This window comes from Phasianus colchicus, chromosome 4 (assembly GCF_987193195.1).
Source record: "Phasianus colchicus chromosome 4, bPhaCol1.hap1.1, whole genome shotgun sequence".
Taxonomy (NCBI): domain Eukaryota; kingdom Metazoa; phylum Chordata; class Aves; order Galliformes; family Phasianidae; genus Phasianus; species Phasianus colchicus.
In genome coordinates, this window is record NC_143439.1 from 15,129,044 (window position 1) to 15,148,676 (window position 19,633).

At 36.3% G+C, this 19,633-nt stretch overlaps 1 protein-coding gene across 2 annotated transcripts in view; it reads right to left on the reverse strand.

Annotated features, from left to right (window-relative positions):
- SH3RF1 (SH3 domain containing ring finger 1) overlaps positions 1-19,633 on the reverse strand; it is a 74,970-nt gene that overhangs the window by 13,813 nt on the left and 41,524 nt on the right. For both annotated transcript variants that reach the window (XM_031588787.2, XM_031588788.2), the window contains exons 3-9: positions 17,449-17,724; positions 16,222-16,317; positions 11,149-11,451; positions 10,289-10,399; positions 3,570-3,721; positions 1,811-1,981; positions 1,403-1,662 (exon numbers count right to left, since the gene is read on the reverse strand). In XM_031588787.2, the coding sequence (XP_031444647.1) occupies positions 1,403-1,662; positions 1,811-1,981; positions 3,570-3,721; positions 10,289-10,399; positions 11,149-11,451; positions 16,222-16,317; positions 17,449-17,724 (1,369 nt within the window). The remainder of the gene's footprint in view (positions 1-1,402; positions 1,663-1,810; positions 1,982-3,569; positions 3,722-10,288; positions 10,400-11,148; positions 11,452-16,221; positions 16,318-17,448; positions 17,725-19,633) is intronic.

A 19,633-nucleotide genomic window follows, 5' to 3' on the forward strand; every position in this document is an offset into this window, starting at 1 on the left:
TCTAGAGAGCTTGAAAGGATTTAAAGTAGGAACCACCTGTGCCTGAGAGGCAAGAAAGTATGTTTTGCTTAGTTTCTCTTACTGCCTGCCAATAGCACCTGGTGGTGTTCTCTTTTTTTTTTTTTAATATGAAAGTAAAGAATGAAGTTGTAACAAGGGATCATTGCATCTGTTCCAGCCTAAGATCAGACTGTAGGAAGATGGGCCAATTAAGAAAATATAGTATCTAAAGACATATATATGGGTCCTGCCTTCAGAAACAGACCCAGTGCTGATATCTGAGCATATGTAAGATGTTTGGGGAGCTGCATGACTCTGAAGGAAGGATGGGCTCCACAAGTCCATAGATTTTGAGAGCATAAGCAGCAATCATCCTTAAACTGATTATACCATTTGCAATTCCTTTTGTCTTCTGTTCTGGCAATTAGGATTTAGTAAATAAAAAAAACAAATCCAAAAACATTTCCATTCATGACTCTTTCAGCCAAGAGACCTTAGAGCCTAAATACAAGGCTGAAAGATGGAACACTAGGATAATTTTCAGTGGAAGTTGATTTTGTGTTTTGGGGTTTTGTTTGTTTTGTTTTTAATTGTTGTTTTTGGACTTGTTCTTCTAAAGAAAAGAAAAGAAAAAATCCAACAACTGAAACAGATTAGGATCCAGTTGCATGCTATTTTCCTAGCTTGGCAAATCTACAGTGGAACAACACAAAAACTCCTGAAAACAGCATTATCAATCTTTTAAGATCGGGGTTTAAATAATAAGAAGGTATGTTTCACTATCACGTGACCTGTCCTATACATAGAAGACAGAGTTATACCTATCAGAAATATTAAATTTTATGACATAGATGGTGTGCATCTTGAAGCCAGTACAGTCCTAAGGGTTTCAGTGTCAAAGCTGGAAGACATTACAGTCAATTGCAGACAACAAACTAGAAAGCCTAAAGACCAATGCTGAGCCCTGAGAAAAAAAAATTCTAGCACCTTCAAAGATAATCAGAGATAATTTAAAAGTACTGCTGACGTACAGTAATCTGAAGTTATGTAATTATCTGTATACTGTTAACATGAAAAATAAGCTATGACTCTTCCAGGTACCATTGGAAAAGAAAAGTAATTCCAACTAAAGCACCTATATGTAATTTTCCAACAGGAGAAGTACTACTTATGTGCATACAATTGATTGGAAGAGAATAATAAAAGATTCAAAAATTCAGAGAGTTACACTGGAATTCTAGAAAATATTCAGCTCTATAAGACTACTTAAAAAATGCTTAAGAAACCCAACATATTTATACATATCCTGACTCAGACAACCTGCTCAAACAGACCTACAGTTTGTCTACCACAAAGATACTACTGCACATACAAAGCTTTTTGTTCAATTGTTTTCTTTTACCTGTTCTAACTGCGTTGCGAGCCTGGTTGACTGTCATTTGTCCTGTCACGTGCATAAGGACCTTGGTTTGTGGGCTAGTTTGGATATGTGCTGCAGAAACCACAGCTGTGGGTACGGTGCTAGAGTTCACTGCCACACCATTCCCCTGGAGCTTCTGAGATGTCCCACCAGCAGTGGAAGGGCTGACCACAGTTACCACTCGTCCTGTTTGACCAGCAGTAGACATGGGAACTTTCGTTTGCGATGCACTTGTCACTGTCCTGTCAAAATTTAATAACAAAATACTGAAATACAAGGCATACTGACACTCATCTGCAGCTCTTCCAGTACCTAGCGTTAGGATTAAATATGCAATCATTTTGGACCTGAAACTAGAAAAACTATTTAGACACTCATTTAAAAATATACCTCGTAGCTGGAGCCACGTAGTTGCCAGGAAAAACACCAATCTTGCTTGTATGCATGGAAGTTCCCTTGAACCAGCCATCTTGGCAGCGTTCAAATACTAAGAACATTTCTCCCTTCCGCAATTCCAGTTCATCCTCTTTTCGAGGAGTATAAGGGTATATGGCAATATATCTGAAAGACAGCAAAGTAGATGTAGTTGTTAAAACTAGAACGATTAAAAATATCACTTGCATTTCTGAACCAGAGAGAGTTCAGAGTCAAAAATGAGAAGATGTGGTAGAAAAGGCTACATGATAGTTGATCCATCCCATGGTTGCAATATTAAAGCAGAAGTCTGACAATATCACTGGAAGCAATGACCATTAAATAATATTCTCCTAATTGCACTTCACATTACTTCCATTTTCTTAATTTAGTGATCTTAATTAAATAAATGTTGATCAGCTGCAGATCCCACCAAAACCCACCTCTCTCACTACACCTGCTTCTAATATATGACATGCCAAGTTTTACAAGAACTTGACATTCATAGTTAAGTTAGCTAGCAGTTATTACAGTTTTTTTTCCTTGCAAAGTAGCATTACTGCATAATACAACACAACTTAAATAACAGTGAGAGTTGAGAAGCGTTTTACTTTTTTTTTTTCTTCTTTTTTAAGAAAGATATTTGTGGAAAACTGTGTCTCAAGCCCTGTAATGAACCTCTGCAGGAAAGCAAATGATGTGCTTTAATTGGTGTTCATTAACTTCCCTTTTAGTTAAATCATTGCAAATTTCATTAGTATCCCCAAATAAAGCAATCCTTTGAAGATGGAAGATGGGAATAAATGAGATGGAACTTGATTAACGGCAGTAAGCAATAATGATCCACAAGAAGCAGTGTTAAAAATGCTTGACACCAATGAAAGGCCCAAATCCAGATGCACCTGCTACACAAGATGGGTACTCTTTTGGAGAGGAATGAAGCCTGGCACAACAATAAAAACCAAGACAGGACAATAGAGGTCCTTGCATAATTAAGATGTGTCCTATCAGATGGCTCAACCACTCCTTAATGTTGTTCTTTTTTTCCTCCCCTTTCTTATTCTCCCATCTGCATACAGTGAAGTTTCCAAGAAAGATGTTGTCACGAGTACATGTTAGTATACAAAATATTTTCAACCAGAAGGATCATGCACACTTGCTTGTAGAAGCGTGAAAACATAATGCTAGCTAGCAGCTTTCTGCCTTCATTTCAAACTGACACCCAGTAATTAACTGAACTGTAGAATCCTCAATCAAATTTCAATTGCAACTTACATAAGCAGACTGACAATAACTTGCTAATATAACAGACTAAATGAGGAACAGTATTTCTATGTCTTAGCATGAATTATTCCATATGAGAACAGTCTTTTCATTCCACTCATAACAGAAAAGTTTGAATAAATTCACTCCACTGTTTGCCACAAGTAAGCTACACAGTCTTCATCACTAACTTCAGGATTCATTCATATTCTGCATGATAAATGCTTTACATTTTTGAAGTGAGGTATTTTTTTTTTAAACAAACGGCATCAGCTGATATTTACTTATGACATGAATAACACTCAGTACTAAGGCCATCTGAGGATACCACCATTATGCTTTTGTTTAAAGTAGTACGTGTGGCTTTTGGGAATTTCAGCAAACATAACCAGCTGACACGAATTAATTACAAAATGAAGTTACTGATCACGTTGCATTTTTCTGATTGGCAGAATGTTTCAATTTTACTTACACACTTGGACGAGTCTGTGGTCTTAAATGTGCCATTTGGTCAGCAGATCCTGATGCAGACCTCTGAATTACACCTGCAGGCTGAGGTCCAGAAGAGGCTGATGCAACAACTGCAGCAGACAGAGGTGGTGGTGGAAGAGGGGGATTCATATTCTGATATTTTGAGGGGAAAAACAAAAAACAAACAGCAATATTTTTTTCAGCTGATTCAACTCATCAAACAGAAGTACGATATGCTAAAGAAGCAAACAAACAAAGTTCAACATTCTACTGCCTACTGGTGAAATACAGAGTTTGAATTGCTTGCGTTTTGCTTTTTCAAGTTTAAATCTTGAAGTCTTGGCAGCTAATTAAGCAAAGGACAAGTAATCTTGGAGGAAAAACTGATGGCATTGTTTCTAATTATAACATCTTTTAGGATAGGACTCAATGGAAATTCAGAGGCCTTCCAGGGGGCTGATTTTGCATCCTACTGCTGACTGTACTTCAAAACATTACTGTTTTTGTAACCTGAAGCTGAAACATAATATACCATTCAAGAGCAGTGCACCCCAAACCACCCCTTTTGGGGGAAAATTTCTTTTGATGTATGGGTAACAAAAAGCAAGCACAACATGAGATCATAGCCACTGAGCTATTGTTACTGCTTTCACTTATTCTTCTAGTTTAAAGGGTTAGCTTTTGAAATTCAGTATTATCGAGATTGGTAATCTTTAACAAACACTCCAGTAAAAAGGCAAAGTTCCTTTCCAGGCAGATATTAACAGGGGTTCTGCCTACAGGATTCTATGCCTTTTGAGACTCAATGGAGCAATTGTTACCTTCTGCTCTATAAAGCCTCAGACAATTCTTTAGGAGCTTGTGTACTGACACTCCTGGGAAAATTATCTCAGAAAAGCAGAACTTTTCTTTCCTCCTTCCAAAAATAATTATTTGTATTACAACAAACAAATAAAAAACAAACCTCACATATTTCAAAATGTAAAACAGAATTCATTTCATACATGATCTCGGACTTAAATCAATCTTTAATGCTCTAATTTGTGCTGAGATCTAGAAAAAACCCCACAAAAATAGAAATTAACAAAATGTACTGAAACGCTGCCTGGCTCACTCAGTACATCTGCATATAAATGCATTGAAAGTAATTTTAATTCCCCTCAACCAACCTACTTCTAAAAGCTTGTTGTTTTCCTAAACAAAAAGGTGCAGACAAAGTATTTCCACACTGTGGGATTAGTACCTCACTGCATTGTGTGAGCATTAATAAAAAGATGACAAGGTAAGACTAGTACAGAAAGTAAAGACACAGTAAAGTATTACATGATCAAATGGTACAAAACCTAGAGAAAGCTGATGGTCTCTTACAGCAACCATAGTTTCTGTCAAACTTCTTATGCTTAATTAGGTATGAATAGAAACATAAATTGCAAAATACTTTATTTTTCTAATCCTGCATTATTTTTCTTTTTTTAAACCAGACCAACTGTAACCAAAACAAAGGAGCTGTGAAAAATAACTGTGAGCTTTGATACTAACAACTTTTATAAGAGCTGTAGATACACTTCACATTCTAGACTCCTACCAATTCAGTATTTTTAAAATATCTTCTGTTCTGAAATACTTGCATTTCTCTTTCATTGCTTCACAGCAGAATTTCCTCTCCCAGTCAGCTTCAGCAAACATCGTGTATGAATCCAAATTGAATATAAGCAACTAACTTTTAGGCAACTGTATTAAATAGTATAAATTCTAATCTTTCTGGGGGAATGCAGATTCAGTTACACATGGTGGAACCTGCAAATGCATATTGGAGATGATCAGCTTGAAATTCAAGTTTTTACAGAGAGAGTGGTGAGGTGCTGGAACAGCTGCCCAGAGAGGTTGTGATGCCCTGTCCCTGGAGGTGTTCAAGGCCAGATTGGATTGAGCTCTGGGCAGCCTGGTCTGGTATTAAATGTGGAGGTTGGTGGCCCTGCATGTGGCAGGGGAGTTGGAGATTCATGATCCTTGAAGCCATTCTGTGAAATCTTTACACCTATCCACACACCAAGGCATCGCTATTTCATACTTCCTGCATCTCCAAAGTTATAAATGCTGGGTGTTGTACTTATCAGATCACAATACAGATAGAATTTTTAGCAGCAATAAAGGCACATTCCCAGCTCTATTTTATTTTGCTCCATTCCCTCCCCATGTCTATTACTATGGTAATGAAACGTGCAGTGAGCCACAGCCCAATTAAACCCCTAAAGACTGGGCAAATACTCAGGAATTTAAACAGACTACCTGATAGGCTTTAGAAGACAACTGCTTCTCTGCTGGCACTGCTACAGCTTAATAAAACGGGCCCAAATGCTCTAGTCAAGCTTTCAGTAAGTTTTCCAACATTTAGCTATTTTTGTAGCTATTGAGAAACATACCCACCTTTAGCACAAGCTAGTTTTGATGGTCTCCATAGTCAGCATTTTGTGAAAGAATATATGCAAGCTCCATATGATTTAATAAAATATACTTCTCAAAATAATTTTAAGTATTTTTTATATCAGACAGTTGAGTTGGTAAAAAAAAAAAAAAAAAGAAACTTGCTGCAACGGCTCTTCAGACAGCAAATGTACTTTCAGCATAAAATGGCATCTTCCATGCATCTCTGAAGCATGATGATTGTTTCTTAATTCAAAGATGGAACACTATACAATTTGATAATTATGTTATAAATGTCAAACTGTACTTTTAAGCGTGTTCTAGTAACTCACATATATTACTAATTTTAAATATATTTAGGCTTCATTCCCGTATTAGTCAGCTGCAGACCAGCAATCAGCTCACCAGAACAAAAGGCAAAATGGTGGAAAAAATATTAACTAACTATCTTCATTCTCACAAGGCATAGAAAAAAATATACAACTCACACAAACCCCTCAGAGCTAACAAATTAAGGCTCGTGTTTAACAAAATTCCTGAACTATGCATTATCAAGAGCAGGCCTCTCAGATAAAACCTCATCATTTCTTTCAGCTGCTTCCCCTTAGCAGCATAAGTTTGAATATTTGTTGGTTTAAACTCAGTTCTTGTTTAAACCTCCTCCTGATGTACACTACTGAATCAGCTGGAACAACATGAAAGAGAGTTGTAAGTCATTGGTATACTACAATTCTCACAGTCTGATCTGTTAATGATGAGACACAAGCTATCTTATGTACTTTAGCACAGAAGGGCAATTTTTGTGTGGGTGGGTGGGTGAGAGAACAAACAGAACCAGAAACAGGGATTTTTTAAATTTTAGAAACCTTCAGCATGTAAACTAATGTAAATCATCCAAATATAGACCATCTATTTTGCATATATCACTATTTCAAATATAACATATTTAACTTGAATAGGTAGGAGTATGGGTATCTGGGCAACTGCAGTCCAAAACACACTCCACACCTCAAGAGAATATAGAAGACAGAATGAAAGGATGGTAAGCTATCTGTTGTTGTTAGTCTGTTTTTCTTATGCTGCTTATGAATGTAATGAACTTAGCTGTGGTGTATTTTACCTCTTTCTTCTGTGTCACAGCTTGAGTCACATACTTCCCCTAACTTTTCCTTTTTTTTGGCAAAGACTATTGCAACTGGATCTCCTCCATTAGATAACTGCCTTATAAACTACATCCAAGAGCTCCCTCCCAAGTAAATGTGGCTTACATAATTGCATGTGCCACCCAACAACTATTGAACTTGACATCTGCTATATATATATATATATCTTATAAAGAACTTCAAATGTACTAATTGTCTACAAGGTTTAAAAACACCAGTAGCCAAGAAGAGAAGACCAATTAATGTCTCTTTCGAGGACAAAGCTGTAGTTTGAAGTTCCAGAGAACACTTTAAGTGATAGCATCAGTCAAAAGCCTCAGCTATGAGAAGTTTGTTTCAGTTCATAGCTTCTTCAATTTCAAAGAACCAAACCTCAAAATGAGATTTCATGCTGCTGGCAAAAGAACTAGTTTAAAGCTGTAAAATAAAACTTCAATTACCACAGGCTTTCTTAATACAAATAAAAATGTGCTGATGAGATCCATGCAGCAGACAGCATATGTGGCCATTCAACACAAGCACTCAATTGTTATTTGTGTCAGTATTGGCTACAAATTTGTAACATACAGCTCACACAACTTCTGGTACCAAATACCATCTCCAAAAGGGAACAAAATAAAATGAATGCAATTGGCATCTTCTGAACTACTGTAAAAAGCACATAATAAACTGAAGTGTCATCCTATAATTGTAAGCAGATACAAGAGTCTCAGATTTGGAGGCTAGGAAGTCATTTCAATAAGAGTGACTTTTTACCTAAACAAGACAGGTAAAACATCTTCTCTAAAAAATCCACATCTGTCTTACAGAAGTTAAGAGCAGGCTGTAAAGAATTCCTGCCTAACCTAAATCTCCCCCCTTTCTTTCCCTTGTCCTGTCACTGTCAGACCGTGCAAACAGTTGGGTCTCTCCCCTATTTATAATCTCCCTTCAAATACGGGAAGGCTGCAGTGAGGTCTTCTTGGAGCCTTCTGTTCTCCAGGTTGAAGGAGCCCAGTTCCCTCAGCCTGTCTTCACTGCACATCTAGACAGCATCCCTGTATTCTTTGTGTGAGCACCACATCCAAATGGTTTTTAAACACATCCAGGGATGGTGACTCAACCATCTCCCTGTTAAGCCTATTCCAGTGCTTAACAACCCTTTCTGTAAAGTTCTTCCTTATAACCAACCTAAACCTCCCCTGGTGCAACTTGAGGCCAGTTCAAGATCCTGACTGCTCTATGCCAGGCCCATATTCATTGAGATCACAAACTCACTCTGTGTGTGGTCAACTATAGCCCAAATTGCCTTCAATATTAACCTCTTTAAGAATCTCTCCTGCATTGGTGAGCAACTGGTCCACTGTCCACTAATGCTTCATCTCTGGTTGGTCTGTTCAGTATCTAGACCAGGAAGTTATAGTTAATGGACTCCAGGAATCTCCTTGATTGCTTTGTAGCTCGCCGTGTTGCTTTCCCAGCAAACATCTAAGAGGCTGAAATCAGCCATCATGATGAGAGCCTGCAAGAACAATGCCTCCTGTATCTAAAGCACAAAGGCCTCATCATTCTTGCAGTAGTCTTTCCAGATTTCTCTGGGACAAATCTGAGGTTCTCCCCTGCTACTTCCCAATAGTGACAGTGCTCAGTGGCTCATCCTTCACACGAAGTACATCCCTTTCCTAAATTACAGCAAAGGAATATAGCTTCCTGTTCATCGCTGTGAATTACACACATGCTTTCTTATTTCTTCCTCCTTCCTTTATCTGAGCTCAGCACGAAGCAAAACAAGTTGTATCAAATGGCTTGCTCTCAAAGAACAATCAATTACCTTAAATACTGTCATAAACACCAAAACAATCAACAGGTGCAGTATCCAATCAAATCATATTCATGCAAAAGTGAAACGCTCCTTGCTCCATCTCAGCCCTCCAGTTGTTTGAATAGTGTTCATAAATGAAGAGAAAAGCTAAGGAGGGAAGCTTTTAGAAGAGCTTATACTCAAAAAAAAAAAAAAAATACAAAGGCAAAAAGACTCAAGCCAACCACTGGAATATTGTATCATACAGCACAACTGTTCTGTAGCTTCAAGTTAATGCTCAAAACGTTAGGGAGGGTGTTTCCAGAGGGGAAAACATATGTAAAGGGAAAAAATCATCACTTTCTCTCCTATCAGAGCTGTTCTGCATAGTTCTAAAATTAAAATACGTTTCTGAAGCAAGTGAAAAAGCAGAATCTAAAGATGAACTTCACTCTGTGACTACAAATCATCTAATATCACCTATAGGAAAAGAACCATCTAACCATAGCCTGAGCTGTCAGCTTGTATTCTAACCATGCTGAAAACAAGTTAAGAAATGGAACATTATGTACAGAAGGTTATTGGCTTTTAAAGAGGGTGGCGGAGAATAATTTAGATTCTCAATGGGAATTATATGCCTAATTGGAAACATAACCAGGAACCTAGTTATCACAAAGAGAAAGCATCACTGCAGGATACAGGACAATCATGTGGCAAAGGTTCACTCCACGCTGCATTTAGCACTGTAATTTAATTCCTATGGGTACTGATGGTGAGATTGCTTTTGAACAAGCTTATGCAACTAAAGCACCCAAGGTAGTTTAATGACTTTGCACCAACACCAGAATGTTTTTCCACACTGGTATCAAATTAAGAACTACTGATTTTTAATAACAAGAAAAAGTGCCACTAAGAGAAAAAAAGCTCTTCTAATAGAAAATATGAAATTATGCTTTAAATCCTTTCTAACCCATCCTCTCCAAAACTAAGCATCTTGCTCACACATCAAATCAATATCTTATGCTCGCAGCAAATACATTAACTAGAATTGTATTCTGCCTAACATGAGTATCAACAACAAATTTGTCTGCCCAGTGCTTGCAAGTACTTTCTGGACAATGGGATCAAAGAAGTCTAACAGATTGAGGAAAACTAGAGAAATTGATAGGGATCACATGATGCGAGAATTATTTTTATAAAAAATGTCTCTGCTGTAGTTGATACTATCATCTATTACACAGGTCACCATCATAAGATCACTATTTCAAATCAGTGTATCAGAACTCCAGAAAGAAAAGTGACTGTACAGACCAAAGATGTATGAGAAGGCTGAGTTTCCTTAAAAATACTTACACCAAGAGCAGCTTGGTAGGTAACTTCCGATGGGAAGGTAAATGAAGGCCCTGTTGTGACTGGGCTGCTAGGGGGTGGAGTCACAATTAGCCCTGTAGTACCAATATGAACCTGTTGGGAAAAAAAAAAGCAAAGAACAACAGAGTCAGTTCTGATTAGCTTTATGGGAACAGTTTTTTACACAGGTGTAAGCTTCGTGGTCAAAACCATCAGCATTCTACCACCCAAAATTTTACAACAGAAATATTTTTGGGTTAGATACTCACGAAAAAGGTACTGGATCAAGCTTCTCATTAAAAAAAAATTCTGATACTTCTGAAATGTTAGAGATGCACTGAACTACATATTGAACATTACTATCTCCACTCTCAAAATGCATTCTTTATGTGAAGCAGACAATTGCTCACCAACTGCTGTCACTTGTAAGTAAAGGCTTTGAAGAAGCATGAGATTAACAAATAAATTATGCCAGATAACTACTACTACTTTTCATCACCAGATTAACGTAGTACATTTCTGGAATATATGCAACATTCACACTGAATTTACCTTTTATTTGCATATGCTTTATTGATATCCAGTATTATATTCAATTTAGAAGAAAATGAAGAAATTAAGTCATCACTTCTAAAATTTAAGAGCAGTAAAAAAAAAACAACTCACAAGACCAAAAATATCTGCAATCATTTTTTAAGGACCAATTTAAATATGTTTCTTTAAAACGTAAACTTTGAAGATGAGCTTTGTGACATCATAATATTAACTGCGTGTAAGAAATAATTTGGAGTAAACAATGCAAGAAGCCTTTCTAGTTACTTAAAAAATAAAGCATCATTTATACTTAATTTCACGTAAATTACCTGAGAAGGGGCACTACAAGAAAGTCCTGTCAGCTCACTTATGCGTGCTGCTGCAGTTGGGTTGCTAGAGCTGATGAGGACAGGAGGACTAATTTCCATCGAGTGGCGATTTTGAGAAGACTGTGAGGATTTGTTGGACATAGTGAGGGAGGTAAAAGAGTGTCGTTTTTTGGTGTTTTTCTTAGTATCACTGTGCTTTTGGACTGAATTGTTGAGGGCTGCCCCAGAGGTACCTTCTCCAGAGTCTACAGCAGAACCTGAGGGCTTATCCAATTCTATCAGCTGCTTGGCTGCTGTGTTAAACTACAAAAAAAACATTCAGACATGAAAAATTAGTATTTGTTTCTTTATAAAGATCACCTACAGACAACCAAATTCTATTTTTGTATTTTACTAATTAATTAATTTTACTATTCATGTTATAGTCAAATTAAAACTATGCAACTCAAAACTCAAAAATGTGCCATACTGACCAACAAATTAGTTGACACAGATTGATGAGGCTTTCACTACAAACTTAGCATGGTTAGAATCAGACTGCTGTGGGCTACCAACAGGAGGTATCATTTCAGCAGAAAGGAAAACATGAACTGGTCCAAAGTTGGATTGATTCAGCAATACTCATGCCTTGTGTAATCTGGAAGTCAGACTAAATCACAACAGCCTCCTCTGACCTTATAATATAAACATCTGTATTATTTAAAAACTTAGTTTCATTTTAAGCCTTTTTTGTTGTTTATGACATCAACCCAAACCTTTGCATGCAGGTTCCTGAAGACATTCCTCCTAGCATCCCTTTCTACTTATGCACTTACATTTAACAGTAGCAATAGTGAAAAACAGGCTTCCTAAACACAAATTTAATTACATAGTAGTACAGATTCAGCAATATCCTTACGCTGCCTGACAACAAGTAGCAACAGAACAGGATAAGAGGAAAAGAAACACAAATTGAGAACCTGGTGGAAATATCTTCTCAGCTGTAAAAAAAATCTGTAGCCTCTGGATTCTCTAAAGCTGAGATAACATATTTGTGTGAAAGCTTAAAATCACTTCTTTTTTAAGTTTATCTCATGGGGTTTTTCCCCCCTCCCCCCCACAAAAGACAGTCCCTATTTGCTGATTTGTTCTAACAAGATGACAGAAAATGCAAACAAATCCTTCCTCTCTGATAACAAAGTATGGAATCCTGTATGCTTTCTTGTTACAATAGATTACTCAGAAAGGGGAAAAAAATACCTAAATTTCTCACAAAACCTTGATTTCATCTCATTAATATTTTAAAGCTACTATAAATAATAGCATCAGAACTCTCATTTATTCATAAGCTGATATAAACAAGCACCAATCTTTTGAACAAATAAATTAACATTAATACATTCCATTAAATACGAATAGCATTGCTCAGGTAATTCAATCCATTATGAAGAAAGGAAAAAACCTTATCTCAAGAACACCTCGATGAGAGAATGAAATTAGCAACTGTGGAAGCACCACCTTTGTTTTTCAGCGTATCTTTTTCTATTTATTGTAATCATTTCCTTACAAGTCTTAAGACACCAAACTATGCCCATATGGAGTTCTGAAGTATCTTGTCCCATCAAAACTTTGCTACACAAGTTACACATTATTCATCATTTTACTTCAACACCCAATGAAGCGTGTCTTACAGAAACATCAGTAGCTTATATTCTGAACGCTTTCTGAGCTCTGACAACAAGTAGGTAATATAAAGTGGTAAAATATATACACACACACCATACACACACTGATTTGTTAAATAAACAGAACTTTTTCAAATAGTATTTCAAAGACAAGATCTGGAAGGAAATTACAGACAGAAGAAATAAACAAGGATCAAAATGGGAATTACTGAACAATGAGGAACTGACACAGAAACCTGTTAGGTCATAAAGGCAGGAAAAATTAAGTTGTTGAAAGGCCTTATTAAGGAAAAAGGACCCACAATACAGTACAGAGGAAGAGGGAAACAAAGGAGGATTTGAAGAAGATGACATGAAGATGACAGCACAGAAATAATTCCTACAAGTCCCTATTATTGGTTCTTTAAAACGAAGCTGAGAAGACAGGGCAGAATAGCAGAGAACAATGTCACAGTAATAAACATTCCTAAGGGAAGTGTAAACACTAGGTTTTCCTCCCACTGGACATGAATCATATAAACAAAATATTTTTATGCCATATACATACATATAATGCCATATACATACAACTAATTTACAAATTCATCATTTAGATTTTTTGGTTAATTTTTTAATTTAGATTGTATATACACTTTCAGTAGATTAGTGAAAACCATTATTTTAAACACAGAACACCAATAGGAGGTTGAAGGATACAAAACAAGACTAAAGACAGACTTTTCTGCTACTTACTGTTCAACCTGGAAGAATAAGCAGGGTTTTCAAAACTAACAATTTCATATATTTTGTACTGGTAGTCATTTTCTATTCAACTCAAAATTGAGTTCTTCACACACTACCTAAGAACCTGTTGTGCATTCCACCTTGTCTTCTAACACTGGCACAACCAAACATACCCAATCCATTCTCTATCACTCATTTAACTCATTATCTGTTCACAAATTATGTAGATCAGAGAAAGAAAGGCAGTACACATTTCTAAAATAGGAATTATCTAATCAGAAAAGTTAAGGGATCTCTCCTAAGTAAAAAACAAAATAAAAACAAAAATGCCTCACTGCCAGAAGCATCCTGAGGCACCACAGTTATACTTAGTTATGTTTGTTTACCTCCTCAAACTAAAAATGCCTACAGAATCCAGTTATTCTATAAAGCAAACAACATATTAGAGAAAAGTTAAAGCCTGCTCATGGGAATGATTCAAATATGAGCAATATGAGCTCATGAGCAATGAGCTTTCTTAAAGACAGAAACAAGCACAGGACGGTAACGTGCAACCTAACAATGGCTGTGAATGGATGGCTGGCCTTTCCAAAGAAACAACCTGAGGACAGCAGTATTGCACAGTATTTTGCAGGTTTTCCTGAGGAGACACATTTAAATTGAAACTTAATTAATAAAATCTTCATTCTATCAGGTCACCTGAAACACAATTCCCCCCCTTCACCAAACCCCAGGAAATAGAACATCTCCCCAGATGGTAACAGCACAGTCAGCTGGCTTTGAAGCAGCTCAGTGGGCCTGCAGGGCTCTGGGCTTCCATCTCCTTGCAGCTGTCTGGAGAAACGATCAAGCAGACCACCACAAATGCCTACTGCCAGCCTTCTGCTTATGCTTTACTGCACTTATTTATTCTGGCCTTTTACATTCACATATAGATAGACAGAATTCAAATATTATCTCTTTCTGAAATTAAGTCAAAACACTACCTGCTCTCTCAGTTTTTCCTCATTATTTTTCATCCAGAATTTTTACTTACAAAACTTTACTCCATTATCGTGCATGAAAAAGCTGTTTTCCTCCCATCACCAACACTATTATTAGCCAAACACAAATTCCTAGGCTGCACTTCACTTTCACCAATATATTTTCAAACAAAGTGTAAGTGCAACTAGAGGCAAATATTGTCCTTAATTGACATTATTACTCTTGCTAAACATCCCCCTGAAGACAGGTAATAGCTTAGAAATCTAAATTCAGGTTTGTAATTAAGGTTTCAGAATATATTCTGTTCAAACCAGCAGAAGAATTATTTTAGAAAACTTGAACAGCTGACAGTCAGAAGCAGAGCTGCGTTTATATGAATTACTGAAATTAACTCTGTAGTTCTGTATTGCAGTTTCTGTAGGGAAAACTGATCAAAATTATGACACTTAGCAATTATTATTGGAATGACAACACTGAGGTTACTACATTCAAATAAAATGTGAATTAGACTATCATCTTCTACTAAAACCTAACCATCTCTGGTTTCAAGCATAATATACAATATTTCCTTTCTGCATAGATTTTCTGTTCTGGTCAGTCAAAACAGTCAAAAAGAATTCTTCTGAGTCGGTATTGCTACAGAAGTGTTTCCATTACATCACATCATCTAACAGAAATAGACAGAAAGTTGAGTCTAGTAGTGTGATGTTTAAAAAAATGTTTAGAAATCCAGTCTAAAAATCCAGTCTGAAGTGCACAGACGCATTAAAAAATGATGTGAAACATTCTTGTTCAGTACTGGAAAAGATGCTATTAAAAAAAACAACAACCAACCAACCCTGACACAGCAGGTACATAAAACCTTATTTTACCATTTTTGAAAATGTTGCATTGGTTGATGGATGCAACAGCTTAAAATGATCTACACACAATGAGCATTCAAGATATGGATAACAATACTTCACTGTATTTCTGAAAGACTGCTTATAAATAAAACTAGAGGAGATGGATTAATGAAGAGATGTTTTCCTGTTGTTCACATTAACTTGGGAAAACAAGAGCTGTCATTATTTTCTATTGACATTTTGATTGAGTAGTGATTTATTTTCCAGTCCTTTTTGTTTGTTTGTTTAAGATTTCTTGCAATAATATAAATAGCTTTTAGATTCTGAGCCTGTTTAGTAAATGTTAATCCATATCAAAGTATCAAATTTGATGTTCTAATTAATTTGTATTCTACTCAGGATTGTATCTACTTTTAAAGCAAATATGTTGAAATTCCATCAGTTGAAAGTTTAGCAATTTCGATAATATTAGCTAGGATTCACTCTAATACAGCTACAGGGCTTTTTCTAGTATTTTGTTTCAGCATTTCTCCTTCTCAGACATTCTTTTTTTGTAATGTTTTGCATAATTTATTTTACACTTGGAGAGAGAAGTGATTGTCTCACAATGCCACGTGTCTACAAATAAAGACAATGTTTTGTGAGTCAGTTAGCAAATTACTCTCTTAATGCAATCACTATTAAAATACCTTTCAAAACGTCGTCAGTCTTAGCTTTTATTATTATCACAGACTTAATACGTTTGATTTATATAAATGAATAAAGCAGATAGGCAACCATTAAATTGGGGATATTCCTCCAGGTAATAAGCTGACCACAAACACAGTCAGTGACAACTCAAGTCAATGACAACTCACCTCAACGTATGAGATTGGAAATATTCCTATCTTGTCAGCCAGCATTCCTTCTGCCCAGTTTTCATCCACTCGGCGAATTACAGTCAGAACATCATCCTGTGGGAACATGCAGTGATTACACCTCCCAAATCTAAATCTAATTAAGCTTCTAATTAAATCTCCCTCCATAAAGCACAGGTAATCAGAGAAGGTGCTACATGTGCAAGAACCTCACAGAAAGCATTCTGTAATACAAGCATGCCATTCTTGGGACTGAAGTCAGTTCCAGGTGTTCCTTTTCCTATTTTGATGGAGATAAACCGTTCACAGCCAACCTCAGTTGTCTAGTTTGTCTTGAGCACGATACAAAAACTGCATCACATGCATATTAAACACTGCTATACTGAGATTCGTATTTATTTTGTACGTAAGTTAAAGCACATGGAAACACATAAGATACCAATTCAAGCATGAGTATAGATCAAAAAAATGCAGTTTGCCAACAATTTAACCAAAATATGCAAGCTAATGACAATTACCCTCAACATTAAGTTCTGCGTAGTAAAAACCACAGCCTGACCACATGTACTTTTGCTAATTTCACAAAAAGAGATAAAACCATTTGCTTTTAGAATTATAGCCATCCTTTCCATTTTCAGTAGGCAAGGATGAAAATGCAATTAGCTCACATTTGATCCTGAAACATTTTTGTGCAACCTGATAAAGAATCAGAAACAAAGAACCGAACAGCTCTGATTTCTCTTAAAACGTAGCCTTAAAAGAGATGGACAATTACAACAAAAACAATTTAAGAATGTCACATCTTCCAAAAGGCAATCAGTGATATTACAGAATGACAAAGATCAGACCTGCTTTGTATTTAGTACCTAGAGCCTAAAAATCATACAAAACTTATAGCTGAAAATTAATATCAAGAGTTTCTTTAGAAGATGGAACACTTAATTCATAACAGAGGTTATTTCTTGGAGATTAAGAATGCAACTCCAGCAATTATGGAAAGTTCCATCCACAAAAATAAAGCCTTAGAGAAATTGTATGCAACTCAGGAAGAAAAGGAAGGCAAAACTCATCTACATAAGAAAAAAAAAAATACCCACAGAATTATCTGCCCTTTTCATATTTGTATAGATCCATTAAAAATGTAGACAAGACTACATACATTTTATCATTTTTTTTCGAAGTGAATGAAATTATTCAAAGAGAATATTTATTTTATTCATATTTTACCTTTGCAAATGGCAAACAGTCCTTATCTGCTTCCTTGTCTTTTACTTCAAAGTCATAAAGTGCTTTGCACTGAGGCGGAGGTTGAGGTAAAGGTTTAATAATCTGAACGAAGTTGGTAGGAAAAAAGCCATGGATGCCATTGACTTCTCCATGATACCAATTTTCATCCACCTGTCGACGCAAAATGATGATGTCTCCTTTACTGAACTTAAGATCTCCAGGTTCTTTTCCCTCATAGTTGTACAATGCTTTGGCACATGGTAACTGAGGTACACCCTAGAGAAGAAGAAAAAGAAAAGACCGGTAGAATTAGTTAAGTATCACTAAATAGAATTTATATTACGTTCTCCGGGGGACAATGAATGAAAGTAAACATAGAAAATCGAAAAGTAAAATTATACATAATAGAAGACCACTAGTTCTTTTTTATCAGTTCAATATAAAAATAAAAGGGTGGGGGAGGGGAAGGAGCACTTTTGGAAACTATTCTGACCACTTGAGAGAGATGACAAAAAAATTCTGCAAGAAAATACAGCATTAGAATAACAAATCTGCTATGAGACCTTTGAGGCATGTTTTCTGCCTGTCTGGCTTGCTTATTAATGATGAGGATGAGGACATAAGGGAGGTGTTTTCCAGCCTGAAAAACAAATCTCACTTTATTAAAGATGAGAGCTTTCATCCTGAACGACCGCTTTTATTTATTTCTCAAACAGCTGAAAAGAACTACTGAAAAGATCAGTTTAAAGTGGCTATCCTTGGCTTTTCTTCCAATTCCTCCATAATATCTGAAAATTGTAGGTAACTAGTGCTGCTCTTGAACGCAGGTGAAAATTACAAAACATTACTGTAATCCCTCCTTACAGAGCAAACCATGAAACTCTAGTATTAGAGCTACTTCTTTCAAAACTCTCTTCTCTAATTATGAATGTTCAGAAGAGGGTGCAACCTTTTGCTAATGCAAGCAGCAGTAACTTGCATTACCAAGACAGCTTTTCCATGCAAAAGATAGTATTTATGGTCAACTACAGCACAATATTTTTTTTTTCTTTATGGAGTTGTATCGAAGATCTAACAGAAAAGACAAATTGTAATGAAATTCAGTGCTGGCAATATTACTCAGAAAGGTCTACACCGTGGTATGTCTCTCCTCTACCAGCACAGGGCATGTGCAATTCCAGTTTGCAATCTATCTCAAGAGGCACACAATGCAAGGAAATTCTCAGAAGGAATTATCACTCAGAGTCTGTGTAATTAGACAGAGTAGTTGATAATTTATTTTATATTTACCACTTGAAATTTTATCTTTCAATGGAATCCAGTTTCCTTGGACTCTCTCAAATTCTGTGCACGACTTTATAATTGCAGTGATGATGTTATTTTAAAGGTATTATTTATTTGTAAACTTATTAAATGGTTTTCTTTCTATATAAAAATCAAAGGGTAATCATATATATATATACGCAAACAGATGCACAGATGAGCTTGATTTAAATAGGAATAAGGCAAACCACAGTTCATTCTATTGCAGCTAGAATGGGCACTAAATCCTTTATATTATCACTATTCATGTAATTGTTCACAAAAGATCTGGAGATCTTCAGACTGATGAAAGCAATATATGCTTCCATGATCACACTTAACTGCACTGAGGCACATTATAAACAGTAACAGCATCTTCTATATGAGCCCAGAGAGGGAAAAAACACAAAGATATCAACTAGAGAATTTGTGTGCTCTAAATGGTTGAAGGGGAAATTCATGGCCACAGAAGCAGCATGCTGCTGTATAACAAAGGAAGCACTGTCTGCTCATCTGTTTCCTTCCCCAGTAAAGCAAACAAGCTAACAAAAAAAACCTGCTGCACTTCACAGATTATGATCCCAAGAACTACTTGGCAGAAAGAAGGCACCCAGCAGTCGTGGCTACAAGAAGACAGTCTCTGTCTTGCACTGAGGAGAACAACCGGAGTTGTCCCGTGATAAAGTCAGTTGTCTCCCTGTATTGAGAAAGAACTTTTAAGACTGCTTAGAAAAAAAAAAATCCCTTTTCGGATACACAAACAAAACCAGAACAGGAGTGCCAGTGGAACAGATTACGTCAAAGTAAACTCAACGTTGCGTTTATACAGTTTATCACAAAGCCCCGCATGAATGAAGCTTCAAACACACGAACGCTGAAGCAA